The sequence below is a fragment of the Daphnia pulicaria genome, chromosome 2 (genome assembly GCF_021234035.1).
Source record: "Daphnia pulicaria isolate SC F1-1A chromosome 2, SC_F0-13Bv2, whole genome shotgun sequence".
In the NCBI taxonomy this organism is placed as follows: Eukaryota; Metazoa; Arthropoda; class Branchiopoda; order Diplostraca; family Daphniidae; genus Daphnia; species Daphnia pulicaria.
In genome coordinates, this window is record NC_060914.1 from 7,364,034 (window position 1) to 7,378,998 (window position 14,965).

The 14,965-nt window shown below is 39.0% G+C and overlaps 1 protein-coding gene and 2 long non-coding RNA genes across 3 annotated transcripts; 1 reads left to right on the plus strand and 2 right to left on the minus strand.

The window, feature by feature from the left end:
* The first annotated feature begins 740 nt into the window (after positions 1-740).
* On the plus strand, positions 741-13,952 carry LOC124325997. The gene is made up of 5 exons (XR_006915488.1): positions 741-804; positions 7,794-7,910; positions 10,549-10,615; positions 11,985-12,115; positions 13,337-13,952. It is a non-coding gene; the product is annotated as an uncharacterized LOC124325997 (long non-coding RNA).
* On the minus strand, positions 1,226-6,427 carry LOC124325993. The gene is made up of 8 exons (XM_046784569.1): positions 6,373-6,427; positions 6,057-6,306; positions 5,939-6,001; positions 5,831-5,852; positions 2,345-2,406; positions 2,210-2,272; positions 1,977-2,126; positions 1,226-1,893 (listed from the first exon to the last, which is right to left on the minus strand). The coding sequence occupies exons 1-8, from the start codon at positions 6,382-6,384 to the stop codon at positions 1,496-1,498; spliced, it is 1,020 nt and encodes a 339-aa protein (XP_046640525.1). The 5' UTR covers positions 6,385-6,427; the 3' UTR covers positions 1,226-1,495.
* A 50-nt stretch (positions 13,953-14,002) lies between the features above and the next one.
* Positions 14,003-14,860, minus strand: LOC124325996. The gene is made up of 3 exons (XR_006915487.1): positions 14,492-14,860; positions 14,117-14,365; positions 14,003-14,047 (listed from the first exon to the last, which is right to left on the minus strand). It is a non-coding gene; the product is annotated as an uncharacterized LOC124325996 (long non-coding RNA).
* Between the last annotated feature and the right edge of the window lie 105 nt (positions 14,861-14,965).

Genomic DNA, 14,965 nt, shown 5'->3' on the forward strand with positions numbered 1-14,965 from the left:
TGTAGGTGGTTGAGTATATGAAGAATTCAGGTTCTTGCCGAATTAATTAAAACCAGAAAAGAAGTTTAAAGAGTCATCGAATTGAATATCGCGCTGATTAACCCAAGGTTATTCAAAAACAACTTTTCCTTTTCGCCTCATTATATAGTCATTCCATTCCATCTTCAACATCACCCCCCACTTTATTAGCTCATTTCCATCTTGTGGTTTTTCAAACTCCTTTTTTGAAATTGATGTCTGCTGTTTTTTTCACAAACCTAAGGTGGCGTCTAAATCAACATTTTGCATTATCTATAGCTATAGCGCCAAATAGCTGTTGCCAGCAGAATGGTGGTAATCTACGTACAGCAATGCTTTTCCTGCTGGCTGGGACGCTTTTGTTTTGACAGGAAGATGCTTGAATACTTAATTATTATTTCATAATAATTCATTTTATAATTAATAATAATAACCGATAATTTGTACTTCCGCTTAGACTGGGTCTCAGACGTAATTTTCGAACTGATTGCCGGGTTAGCTATTTCGTTTATTGATAGAACTGTTTAGAAATAGGATCGCGAATCGATCCAGATTGAGTCTTTTTATTGACATTATCTTGACATCTGTCTAAAGGTGCTCGAACGACCCCTTCCGATTTTGCTTTTATAGTTATCAAATATTTGTTTGTTTTCACTCCTACAATATTCTTGAGCAAATGCAGCTAATAAAATGGTTGTCCTTTTTATTATTTATCGTAGGATGTCACTGGTCCGCCTCACATCACCTTCCACTCATCAAGCACACAACTTCCCAGATCATCCCAAAGTAAGTCTAACACCGATATTGGTTAAGAGTAGGTATTTCTCATTTTTATTGCTTCAAGATCGTTTGGGATTGTGTCGTGACTCTTGAAACACACAACTTTGATTCTCCTTTGGTTTCGCCTCTGATCGTAAGGATCCAAAATACTCGGAACTTCACGTTTCGATTTTATCAGAATTCTCTTTTTTAAGCCGTGTGCTTTTTGGGAAGAAATCGCTGCCACAATTTGTTTTTGATTGATTGAGCGATTAAATGTATCGAACATGTGCTGGGGTAGTAAAAGCTAGTAGTACACTGTACAAGGGCACGGGGTCTTTGGGTAATGGAAATTTCTGACTGGCACTTTTTTTAAATCAAACTTTTGGCTGGTGCGTTTCTTCTAACAGCAGATTATGATATCTGCTGGCGTTCTGTTATCAATGAGTAACAATTCTGACATCTTTTTGCAATTTTTTATAATTCCGAATCCAAGAACTTTTATTATTCAACAGGTGTATAGTGTTAGGTACTAAGGAAAGGTAGACTACAGTAGCTAGATATTAAAGTCAATAAAAAATTAACCCAGGTGATTTTTGTGGGAAAACACTAAACAGTGGGTGTGGGCTGTCTTGCAATATCAAAACCCATTCTATTTATGATATTTCTGAACTTATTGTTCGATATCTTCTTCGAGTAGCCGACCAACAAAATGAGTCTAGAGCAAATCATTATCAAAAAGTACTCCTTCTAGTAAAAGAAGTCGAATTTGATTGCCTTTGACAAGCTCCAGGGTGGATTGCAGCGAAAATGTTTGATATAGTGTGACTTCTGCGAACGCTGTTCCAACATTTGTCCAATCCGCTGTGGCAGTCTTGACTTGCAATTGGATTCGGGCTAGGGCATTTCCTTCACTAATACCAGATAAAGCGAATGAGTATTTGCCGGATTTAGGAGCGACAAATATTCCGGAAGTACTCATTGCATTTCCCAAGTTCAGTTTCAGTATTTCTAATGGAATAGCGGTATTAACAGCCCCGTAGGATGTCCGTCTTTGGGCGTAAAAATGAATGGGTGACGTTTTAACGTCAAAGTAGCCAATCATTTTTTGAAAACCTAACCGACATAAAAATCAAACAAAAAATTAGGCTACAAATTTTTACTTGGGAATAAAAAAGTTTTAAATTTTTATTCTGTACCCGCATCGGTGGTTGGCTTCGTGAAATCACAGTAGACGTTGTCAACCGTTTTGTTGCCCATGACTGTAAAAAATCCGCTTTTCCGGTGTCCAATTTTATGCAGATCGTCACAAGATTTGGGCATTCGACCGATGCTAGAAGCAGCGCTGTCTGTCGATGGAAATCAAATAGTAGCCTAATTAAAACATGTATCTTCCTGAAACGATATTTTCAACTAAAATTATGAATCGTACTTTTCATCTCATTTTTCAAGGTTTCGAATGTGGCCATAACAGTAGCAAGAAGTTGGGAATTTCCTGAAAAATTATCGAATTATGACGAGAGTTGCGTTGTCTTTATTTTCAAATGTATGCAATATGGTATTTTACCTTTCAACTCATTTTTTAAACCTTCGACAGTAGCATGCGTTTCATCCAAGCGTTGCCTAGTGATTAGATTAGATTAGATTAGATTTATTTGTAACGCGCATTTTAAGGAATTGTCAAATGACGCAGATATGTACAGTCGACAAATACAACGGAAATAAATAGTGTGTCTTAGTTACAGTTTTTGGACAGAAGGTGACGAATTACAAGAGAACGAAAAGTGTTCAAGTTCGGGGCTTGTCTGACAGGGTCGGGTAGACTATTCCAGAGAAGAGGGGCGGCGCATGAGAAAGCTCGTTTGCCGAATAGAGTGAGACGATAAGGTTTGCAAATGAGAAGAGTTTTATCGCCGGAGCGGAGTTCACGACTTGGGGAATAGCAGGAGATGAGATCAGAAAGATAGGGAGGGGCTGAGCCATTAAGGCAGCGAAAAGTGAGACAGGCAACTTTGAGTTTAGCACGGTCAGCGATTTCAAGCCAGCGAAGAGATTGGCGGTGTATAGACACATGTTCACGTTTTCGAAGATTAAAAATCGTACGAACCGCTGCATTTTGGACACGCTGAAGGCGCTTCAAGAGAGAAGATGGAAGATTAAGATAGAGAGAATTGCAGTATTCGAGGCGAGAAAGAACTAAAGCATTCACAACACATTTGACAGAGGAAAAATCGAGAAACCGACGGATCTTGTTTATCCTGCTGAGATGAAAGTTGGCGGCTCTGCAGGTCTTCTTGACTTGGGCTTCCATTGTCAGGTGACTATCAATGATGACACCAAGGTTACAAGCCGTTGTGGACGGCTGGACTAGTGACGATCCAATCTGGAGAGGGGTTGAATCAATGTGACGAGTTGTGGAGCCTTTACCGGGGTTGTATGTGTAGATTAGTGTGCTTTTAGGAATGTTGAGCTGGACGCGGTTGATGGTGAGCCAGGCGTCGGTCTTTTCGAACCAGCAGCCAAGGCGGGTGCGACACTGAGACTGGGAGGAGAAATCCTCCTTGAGAGCGAAACGTGAGCGTGCCTGCTTGTCATCTGAAAACTGACTAACTTGCACGCCTTCAGTTTTCGTAGCCTCAGAAAAAGGTGTGACGTACATGATGAACAGTGGGCCGCCGAGTACGGAGCCTTGTGCTACGCCAAACAAAAGATGAACGCTAGCAGATGTATATGCACCAACATGGACGGACTGCGTTCTATTGCTTAAGTATGATGAGAACCAGTTGACAGCGGTGCTAGAAAGGCCGAAACAGTGGGACAGTCTCTCAAGCAGTATTTGGTGATCAATTGTGTCGAATGCCGCAGACAGGTCGAGAAGAACAAGAGCACTTGCGTCTTTTTGATCTGCTGTGGTGAGAAGGTCATCAAATAAGGAGAGTAGGGCTGTCTCAGTTGAATGGTTGGCTCTGTAGGCTGATTGGTGTACCGGAAGTAGGTGGAACTTAGACAAGTGTTCAGTCAGCAACATGAGAACAGCTCTCTCGATCAGTTTCGAAAGAAATGAAAGGTTTGATACTGGACGAAAGTTGCCTAGTACGTTCCGGTCAAGAGTTGGTTTTTTCAGGAGAGGCGTGATGATGCCATGTTTCAGACTGGAAGGAAAAGCGCCAGTAGAAAGGGAAAGGTTGATGATGTCGGTTATTGGTCTAACTAGGACCACGAGGCACTTCTTGAGTAGTTGAGTTGGTAGTGGGTCCAAGGAACACGACTTCGTTGGCGACGATTCAATAAGTTTGGACACCTCCGCAGTGGACACAGATCGAAACTTGAGCAGGTCGTTTTCTTCATGTAGCTGAAGGAAGGACTGCTCGTGCTGAAGTGTGTGAGACGAGGTAGACTCAGCCACACGGTCCAAATTCGATCGTATTGTAGAGATTTTAGACGAGAAGAATTCGCTTAGGTCGTCGACAACTTCCTGCATGCAGGGACGATCTGGAAGAACCGGGGGTGAGGATGAGCCAGTTAAGTCGCCAACCAGTTGAAAAAGTGCGCGCATATCGCCACCACAGTCAGACACACGTTCCCGAACTGAATCGGTTCTGGCGGCGTCAAGAGTAGTAGAGTACTTTAATCGGTGTTTTCTGTAGACTTTGTGGAATCGTTCACTGGCTGGGTCGCGTTTTCTCCTAGCAGCCTGCCACATTCGCTCAGCCCATCGTGCCATCGCTTTAAGGCCTCGGATTTCAAAGGATCTCCAAGGAGCAGAAGGACGGAGAACAATGGTTTTCGTCTGAAGAGGAGCATGTTGATCGATAGTGGAGCGGATGCCATCGTTGTACTGGGTGACAAGGCCATCCAGTGAGTCGGATGGAGACTGTACCAACGGAAGAGAGTCAATGTCCAAGAGAAAAGCGTCCAAGTCAATGGACTTGAACGACCTGAAGGTGATGGTCTTAGTCGGCCAACGGGGAGGTCGGATGTTGAGCACACACTTGATAGCAGAGTGATCAGAGATATTCCGACCTAAGCTGTCATCAACGTGAGTGGATTTCACCAGGGATTCCGACTGACGGGAGAGAACCAAGTCGAGAATGTGATCATCGTTGTGTGTGGGTTGGTTCACGTGTTGCTGCAAGCCAAAAGACTCGACGAGAGTCAGAAAATGATTGGCATGCGCGTCGGTGATTGGAGCGTCGACATGAAGATTGAAGTCTCCGGTGATCAATAGCTTCGAGGAGACTGAAACTGTAGATTCCAGTAGAGAAGAGAATTCTTCAATGAATTGGGCGCGTGATTTATCCGGTGGTCTGTAGATGACGATGAGACGGACTTTTGTAGATTTGATCGCAACACTAAGGTCAAGGCACTCGAAAGAAAGAAAATCAGGGAACTCAGACAATACTGTCACTTTGACTGAGTTTTTGTGGAAGAGAGCCAAACCACCACCACTCTTCTTTTTCGTTAGAACCAGGTTTCTAGGCTTCTGCACTGCTGAGTAGCCGCGCGGGCAGACAGACCTGGCGTCATGGTCGCCAGCAGCATCAGTAAACCAAGTCTCAGTTACCGCCAGCAGGTCAGGACAAGACGCAGCGAGTAGACGGGTAATTTTAGTGCAGGAAGAGAAATTGCGGAGGTCCCTTGCATTTACTAAGAAAAGTTTGGCATCAGTATCACTAAGCAACTTCTCACATCGTTTCTTTTTCTTTCGGCGTGATCGGCTTGTTGACATTCTCACAAGCAGACAAAGGTCTCTGAAAATTCTGTAGTTGCCAGGCATGAGCCTGGGGGTAGGCCTCAGGCTCAGAGCCAAAAGATCTGAACGAGAGTAATGGAGTGTCATGGCCGACAATAACACAGACAAATTGAACGAAAAACTACCAGCACGGACGAAGTAAGTACACTAAGTCTTTGCTTGGCAGATGCACGACACACTCACGAATAATTGGGAACAAACTATCACATGAAACCAGAACTAAAACAATTAAAATAAAACCGTTGTTCGGGACTGACTTTTAGGTGCAACCTGTGAGGGCGCCACCGGGTGGTATCTGTGTTTGTTAAATCATCTTTCGTATCTGTAAATCGATTCATAGCGGATACAAAAATAGATAGATGTAGTCGAATTTTCTCTTATTAGTTGTCTTGCAGAAGTAAAAATTACTTTTCAATTCCTTCTTTACAAATTTGACGGTAGTGTGCGTTTCAGCCAAATCGGATTTTGTAGCTGAAAATTAAAACTTTAAATTTGATTTCCTTCCCACTAAAAATGTACAATTTACTTTTGAGATCTCTCAGGCATGCTGTTAAGAGTACGACGTGAGAGCTTAATGTGTTTTGGATACTGTGATCGTCGTAATTAGTGAATGTCTTCGAATTGATTTCCGTCTCGTCGGCCGAGATCTTTTGGGGAGCCACGATTGGTGGAGTGTTGATGTTGGAGTAGAAATAATAAGGGTTGGTCCAGGTGGTGGGTAGCTGAGCAGAGGCCATTAAAACAAAGGCCGTCAAAGAGACAAATACCATAGCAATCTAAACATACGATTTAATGAGTAATACGAATATCGAAATTTAAGTGTATAAGCGATTTTGACTCACCGCGTGTTTCATGGCGATTTGAGATGCTTGTGTCGGGATTGAAGAATAAGCGTCGAATGCTGCTTGATAATCCAAAAGATGGGTCGTCCTTTATATAGTGCGGTTTTCGCTCCGTTCAGCGATTCCTTATAAGTAATTTTGTTGTTTAAATTTAAAATGAAAACCAACTGAAAGTCTTCTATCGGAATTGGATGAAGGTCACGTATTTTTTTTTATGGATTACGTGAAGATTCGTGTCGAAGTTGACTCGGAATGGAAACATTTTATTTTTTTTTCACTGATGGCCTTGTGCTCATGAACGCCCGTGAACTGATCCACACCCGATTTGCAAAAGATGGTAGGAAGAAAATTGTTGTTGTTCTAATTTTCTGGTAAGCTAGTCCCCAAGTTTTGCTCAAGAACGTCTTCAGTAGTTGAAAAAAGTAGTTAGATTTTGCTGTTTTTTTATTGATCGAAGCCGGTTCTCATATCTGATTGTATTATTTGTTTCAACGTGTCGCCAAACTTATTTCATTATTCGTCATCGGTCTAGACAAAACACCTTATTCCCATTTTGGACATTTTGTTGAAATTCACGAAATCCAATCAAGCTGCTGAATCAGCAAACAAGTGAATGCAGAAAAGCTGTAAAACTTGACGACTTCTGTTATGAGCTCTTTTTTAACTTGATTATGAGAAAGTGGATTATTAAAGAAATCATTCCGATTTATTGATAAAAGATTACGGATAATGGTTACTAATCTATAAGTTAAAAAATCGTGCTGATGGGTGATTAAGGACAGTTGACCGATAAAATCAATCAATTAAATTTAAAATTGCTAGCTGTCAGATGAAAGTGCTGTGAAACCTGTTTGATGAAAGGGAACATGAATTACTTTTAAAGTTAATTTGCACGGACTTTGGTTGGTGGAGTCGTAGAAATTTTGTTTTTCTGTAATTAGGAAGTCAACTATTTTAATTGAAGTGTTCGTTTCCACAGATGGAACTCAATGTGCGTACAGCTGGAAAATCTTGACACTGTATCCTTCATATGATTGAGTGAGGTTTCACTTAATCAGATTCTTGCTGAATCAAATAAAGTTTCAAAAATGTATAGGGTCAACGAGTTCGTTTCCCAAAACTTGTTTGAAAAAAATTCAAAGCTATTCTTTCACTTTGATTTATTTCTTTATTGTTGAAATGAAATAATCAACTACCTTTCGTTACATTATGTTTGCGAGAAAACCCCATTTTGGTAACATTCCGACCTCCATTTTTGGTGTGCTACTGCTTGGTAGAATTTTTATATGGTATTCAATCAAAAGAAATAAATGTGGTTTTATATCGTTTGTGGGGTAATAATCCTTGTTTTTGTTAAAAGCAGAGCTCTTCATTATGTCAAATGTTGACTGAAATTGTTTTCTTTTTTTTTTTTTCTTCAGATGCAAACGGTAGTGAAATAAATCCACCTACCTCCCTGACTGCGGATGTCTGACGGAGGACGGGCGAAACCTCAACGGAAGTGAGTGACACACTGGCTGGCTACCACCAGAAACAAGGTCAGTGACAAACCAAATCTGAAATTTGACTTGCTGGTTAAGAATCGTGATCGATTGGAGTTAGCATCAGGATTCAAATGGTCTTTTATTTTCAAATGGCCATTCTGATTTTTATTTATTTATTTTTTTAATATTTTTCTCATGTCCATCTTTTATTTTTCAATGATCAAAAGCCGGAAACCTCCTCACTTTTATTTGTTGTAAGACTTGACGAACAGAGCAACAACTTCCACAGACTGTACCAAGTGTACACTCCCATATTGAGAGCTGCTGAATCGCGTGCGAAGTTGGAGTTAAAATATGTTAAATATTCCCAACCATGTTAGGTTATCTTGAGCGGGAACTGATTCCAGTGAATGCAGAATCTGATGATTGTAGATTGCAGGTAATTAGGTTGAATTCAGGTTTTCTGAAAGCTGAATTGATTAGAACCCCCCCCCCTCCCAAAGAAAAGATATTTTGAGAGTCAACGAATTCAATTCCGCGCTGATATACCCATCAAGGTTATTCCATTTTGCAATTTTTCCAACTTCCTTGTTTCAAATTAATCTTCATTGTTTTTCGTATAGCCTAAGGTCTGAGACATCATCCATCATTAATAAAGTGATTTTCGTTTAACTCGTTCTCTAATGAAAAGTATTGTTTTTTAAAAGTGGGCCGTGCAAAAAGCGATTCAGATTTGAGCAAACTGATTATATTTATATTATCAATTTGTCATTAAATTTGTTAAATCATTCCAGTCATTGCAGTTTTTTCTCATTATCCGTTCGTGCAATTTACACTTTATAGCGTAGCCTATACGTTCTCGTCGTATCCTCCAAATAAGGTCCGTTTTGCTTTTCTCCAAATAGGAGAAAGAACCGGTTCACTTTCGTTCACTTTCAAACATCGTTTCGATGCATTTGACGGCATATTTATCGGGGCTTCTTTGATCCAATGGTTTCTTTCGCTTTTTCTATAAAACTACTTGTTTTTTCTATAGTACTACTTGACATAGAAGGGGAGCGGCAACCGTGTAAAAGATGATTGGTTTGTTTTTCGGTCGGATCTGACCAGGAAAAAACTACTGACTTTTTACAAAAACTAACTTTTTCAGAACCGCATGATTTAAAAATTGGTTACATAAAATTTTGCATTTTACGAAATTGGCGCTCACATTTCTGCATACACGACCAATGGCCAACAACGACATCTGTCGAAGATGATTATAAACCTCAATTTTGTCTGCTAAGCACGTTGCAATAATATGAAGTGTTTTAAAAAGAAACTAAAATGTTAATGGAAGGATGAAAGTATGGGCCAGTATGGTTGTAAGCAACGTGTTTCTTCAAGAGAGCTGACTGCTGATGATATATGGCGTCTGCGATTCAAACTTCCCAAAATGGCAAAATAGCAAAACACCAAAATCAGGTACTAGCCATCAAGAGTTCCTACAAACCAAACAGCAGATAATTTGAATAGTAATAGAACTGTTGCTCATATTCTCACCAGAATGGATTGTTATAACCTTTTTGAGCATGCTGTTATCCTTAATAAGCCTAACACAACAAACATTTATGGAAAGTAGATGTTAGCAGCAGAGAAAAAAGATTGGTTACTTCGAATGATTGGTGTTACCCCTTGTCCTTGACACCTCAACTGTTGGAGCAGACAAATTTGAATTATCATCTGAGGTCACCGTGTGATAGCTGTAAACAGGTAGACATACACTTGAGTGACATTTGTGTCTTGTGTGTTATCAGTGTTTTGGCATATTTTCGAACTTCAATTTAGTCATTTTTGTCTTGCATGTTACAGATATTTTTAAAAACTGACACTTTCGTTAGTTGGAGCGCATATCCGATTTGTGAGAGGCTAATTGTTCGTTTAGTCTGACAATCTTTTGCAGAACCCATGCCATCAGTCGTCAACATCTGTATAACATAGATGAGGTTAATTTTCACCTTGAAAAACAAACATACATTTTTTTTTGTTTCAGTAGTCTCCTCCCCTTTTCCTGTGTCCTTGTGTACATTCATGTGAAGGTGAATGTATTCACGAGGACGCTCAGTCTTTCTCCTCCAACCTGAAATCACGTCGCCAACCAATGGAATCGTTCGTCCAGTTTTATCTTGACGTCTATGCGAAGGTGCTCGACCGACCACTTTTGATTTTCCTATGATTTATCAAGTTGATTGTCACACTTGTTCGTGAAGAAATTGGCATGGCGAAATTTATTCGATGCGCTTCTTTCATGCTCCTGAATTTCAACCAAAAAATGCAGCAGTCAAATCAAACCAGTTAGCTTCCCCTCATTATGGTGATATTCTTGAGACACTGTATTTGGACTTTTAAAAATTGAAATCAGCTTCAATTTTCTTTCTTGGCTCTGATTCTGTGCTCAGAATTTCAATGGGTATTATATTCTCCCCCCTCAGGAATTGAGCCTCTAAAACCTGATACCAAATATTAATTCTGGGATGATATTAAATTAGTTAATTAATAGGGGTTTATCAATATTGTTTAGTTTGTTAAGCAATTCACATGGAAATCAATTAATCAAGCTATGTGTTTTGACTGGAAACTGAAAATTTTGGTGCTTTAACTTTTTTCTACTGAAACTGCAACTAAAATGTTTTTCTCTTTTGATTTGTCGCAGGATTTTCTCTGGCCCATCATCACATTCCAGGCATCATTCACATTCCAGTCATCGCAGATCGCCCCATGTAAGTGTTCCAAACTTCATCCTCTTTTTTAATACTTGTGGAGTTTGGTTTGGTTGTGAGCGTAGGCCTTGCCGCCTATCCCCATCACCCCTTTTATGGTTACAGTTTACTGAAAGTTGCATATATTATTTTATGTGTGACCGTGAAGATGCGTGTTTAAGTTGGCTCCTATTCTTATTTTTTGCCAAATGGACGTGGAAACATTTTATTGGATTGATCTGATGGCCTTGTACTCATGAACGCCCATGAACTGTCCACACCCAATACACGGTAGGATATTGTTGCTTTTGAACTTGCAGGTTCTTTCAAGGGAATGCCCAAGTTGTGCTTACAAACATCTTTAGTAGTAGAATCAGAAAATTTGGCTGTTTTTCATTGATCGGAGCTGGTTCTCATAATCTGATGATCGTAGGTCTGTCACAACGTCTCACCAACTTTATTATTTATTGTCAGTCTAGACAAAACACCTCATTGCCGATTTGGATGTCGTGATGAAATTCCCGAAATCTTATCAAGCTGCTGAATCAGCAAACAAGTGAATGCTAATGTAAAAGTGATGTATAACTCGATGTTATAAGTTTTATAACTTGATTATTAGAAAATGAAAATAAAAGTAGAAATTCCGTTTTATTGATAGAAGATTAACGGATAATGGTTACTAATCCGTAAGTTAAAAAATCGTGCAGATTGGAGGTTAAGGACGAAGCATCGCAGCTTCAGTTGGAGGAAAGCAAGAAACAATTGAACACAGTTGACCGAAATCAACCAAATTCAAAATTGCTAGCTGTCAGATAAATTGTAGTACAAATCTGTCTGTTTGAAGGGAACATAAATTACTTTCAGTTAATCTTCATTGGCGTTGGTTAGTGGACTGATGATATTTTTGTTTTTCTCTAATTAGGAAATCAACTATTTTAATTGAAGTGTTCGTTTCCATAGATGGAACTCATTGTGCGTGCAGTTGTTGTTTTTGAACCGTTTTGGGGTATCTGACACAAAACTAGTCAATCTGGATAAAAAAAAGTCACTACTAGAAAATGTTTTCATCCAGTCTATCCTTCATTTGATTGAGTATTTCCAATTCATTTGTTGTCAGTTCTTAAAAAATGTTTAGGGTCAACGAGTGTGTTTCTCAAAACTTGTTTGAAAAAATAGAAAAGCTACTGGTTCACACTTTTTTTTTAATTCATTAAAAAAAGAAAATTCCCGTTCTGGTAGTATCTCGATTCTCGACCTCCTTATTAAGTATGCTACTCCGTGCTAGATTTTTTTGTATGGTATATAATTAAAAGAAAGAAATGCGGTTTTCAGAACCGAACTTCTTCAGATATTGATTGAATTTATTTTTTTTTCCATTTCGGAGGCGTAGGACATAAATGGCACCACCTACCTCCTTGACTTCGGATGAAAAACTGTTGGAAATCTGGGGACTGACAGAGAATTGACAAACCTCAACGAAAGTGCATACCACCAATGGCAACCGCCACCAATAGAATCAAGGTTAGTGCGCGAACCCCACCTTGACGTTGACTTCAATTAGATGATTTTTCTTCTGTTATTAGTTGACAAACCTCACCCTTTTTTTTATTTGAATGGAAGCGACGATGGAAAGCATAGTATATAAGTGGATTGTGGGCAAAAGTTAATACCTCGTTAACAAATGGGGGGAGTGGCATCCTGTGTATTTGAGTAATGTATTTTAAAGGTTGGTTTTATTTTTCTTATTATAGAAAGCAAGTGAAGGAGCGGAATTAATTGCAATGTAATTTACAAAGTCTCATTTCCGAATTATTATAGTAGTAGAGTACAAAACCCTTAAAAGAGGTTTTAAGAGTCTACGTATACAATATCGCGCTGATCAAAGGATCAACCCATCAAGGTTATTCATGTAACTTCGATTAGTCACTCCACCGTCCACCAAATGTTTCTTCAAATTATGTCGATTGCAGTCCTTCCATTGTTTTCGTGTTGCCTAGAATCTCGGACATTCTCCATTAGTTTCAAAGAGATTATCGTTTAATTCATTTTCTAATGAAAAGTATTTTTGTAAAGTGGACTGTGCATAAAGCGATTCAGATTTGAATATAAAAATTTTGAATGATTAAGTAATTTAACGTTAAATTCGTTTCTTCCGCAATGTTCATCGTAACTGCAATTTATATTTTATAACGTAGTCTACGCGAGAGATATCGCGACGTTTTTGAAAAGGTGCTCGAACGAAAGGAACTTTTTTTTCTTTTGTTTTTGTTTTTCAACTTTATTGTCACGTTAGTTCGTAAATAAATTGACAAGGCGGAATTTATTCGGTGCGTTCCTTTTATGCTCAATTTTAGCAAGTTCAATCAGTCAACAAAACCGGTTAGCTTTGTCTAATATCATTCCGTTGTTATATTCTTGAGACATCATTTTTGGACTTTTTAAAACTGAATTCAGCTTTATCTTGCTCTCTGATTATGTTCTTAGAATTGTAATGGATTTTCTCCCATTAAAAATTGAGTATGTGAAACCTGATACCAAATACCTATCCTGGATTGTCATATGCCGATGTACCACTCCTGTCGTTGTGGCGTTAGCGCCAACAAATATTACATTGATTTTTTAAAACATATCACATGGAATGAAAACTTTGCATTTTTAATGAAGACTGGAAAATGTAGTGTTATAAAATAAGCTAAAAAACTGTAACTTATTTTAATTTTATTTTTATATAATTTTTCGCAGGATTTCACTGGCCCGCCACTCATCACATTCCAGTTTACGCACATCAGCAACGAGTGTACCACCTTTTTATGATTATTGAGCCTGAGTTGGTTTAGCGTAAGCCTTGCCCCATTTCAATGATCGTTTCAAGATGGTTTGAATTGTACCAAACTTTGATTTCGCCTGAGTATTTTGAATCCCTATGCTCAAACTTCGCGTTTATTCTTCAGCATTTCATCTCTTGAGCTGTGCATTTTTCTTTACAAGAATTCTCTACGGCAGTTTGTTTTTGCCTAATTTTGAATGGAAGGAGGGGGTTAAGTACGCTGTTGTGCCATCATATTGATTAACGAGTTGATTGGCGACAGTAGGAGTGGATATGAAATGCAATATCGACTGGTGAGTCTGGTTACTGTTCATTGACAACAAATTCCCATCGTGTAAACGCGAAAGAGCAAAGTTTATTTAGGGTCCACTTGGCTTTTACCTTTTGAATGTGCTCTGGGCGACGATTTTTGTGGTTATAGTTGCTTTATTTTCCTTGTTTTGCTTTTTGAGCGTCGTAAAAAAAGAGTTTATCCCTGAGATGTTTAGTTCACTAAATAACGGAAGGTTTAGAGGTCTTTATAGCAGCATAGGCTCCTCCTCCATCGGTCGACCTGAAAGGCTTTATTGGGATTTTTGAGTTTCGTCCAGTCTCGGAATGTGTGTGAACCAAATCGGCTTTCGTAGCTGAAAATAGTTTTTCACGTAATTTATCCGAATTTCCATTAGAAAATATTTTTTTTTGTCGTAACTTACTTTTCAGATCCCTCAGGCATGTTGTTAGCAGTACGACATGAGATCCTAGCGTGTTTTGCATACTGTGATCGTTGTAATTAGTGAATAGCTGCTGCTGATTTCCTGCTTTTTCATCGGCCGAGACTTTCTGTGTAGTCAGGTCCAGTTGGGTGTTGTAATGGTAGTAAAGTATGGGTTGGTCCAGCTTGTCGGTTGTTGTACATTGACCATTAAAATGTTGGCCGCCAAGGAGACAAAGACCGTGGCAATCTAGACATGATTCAGCAAGTAGCGTACAGTACTAGTAACAACAGAATTCAAGGATTGTACGATTACGTTTTAGCCTTTTGCGATAATTAGCCTCAGAGTAAATGAAGTAATATAATTTTGAATTACCGAGTGTTGTATGGTGGCAATGCTTAGAGGATTGGATTGGAGAATTAGCGATGACTGCTTGAAAATCGAAGTGACAGCCAACACTTTATATAGTGCGGATTTTTGTTTCGTTGTAAGATTGCGCACAAGTTATTTCGCTGTTGGTATGGAAAATCAGCTGAAAGTCCATTTACCCAATCAAAGTCCTCCACCTATTCAAGGTCATGTTATACGTGTATTATTTTTAGGTGACCGTGAAGATGCGTGTTTAAGTCGACATCCCTGTCGTTTTTGCCGAAATATAGGTATTGGAAAATGTTTGATTGAACTGATGACCTTGCGCGTTCACCAATTTATCTTGTCCGCACCATGTTTAAATGTAGGAAATTGACGACGATTAATTTTTTTTAAATTCAATTTGCTCATTCCTTTTTAAAGTAATACGCTCATCAGTAAACGTTTAGTCGCTGGAAACTTTTTTTTGCTGTTTTTATT

What these genes read in the sequence shown, in the direction of transcription:
- LOC124325993 (XM_046784569.1), bottom strand. An exon ending in ACGAAAGATGATTTAACAAA is followed by an intron (nt 2,407 to 5,830) that starts CACAGATACCAC and finishes ATCTAATCTAAT; the next exon opens with CACTAGGCAACGCTTGGATG. An exon ending in CTTGAAAAATGAGATGAAAA is followed by an intron (nt 2,127 to 2,209) that starts GTACGATTCATA and finishes TTCCATCGACAG; the next exon opens with ACAGCGCTGCTTCTAGCATC.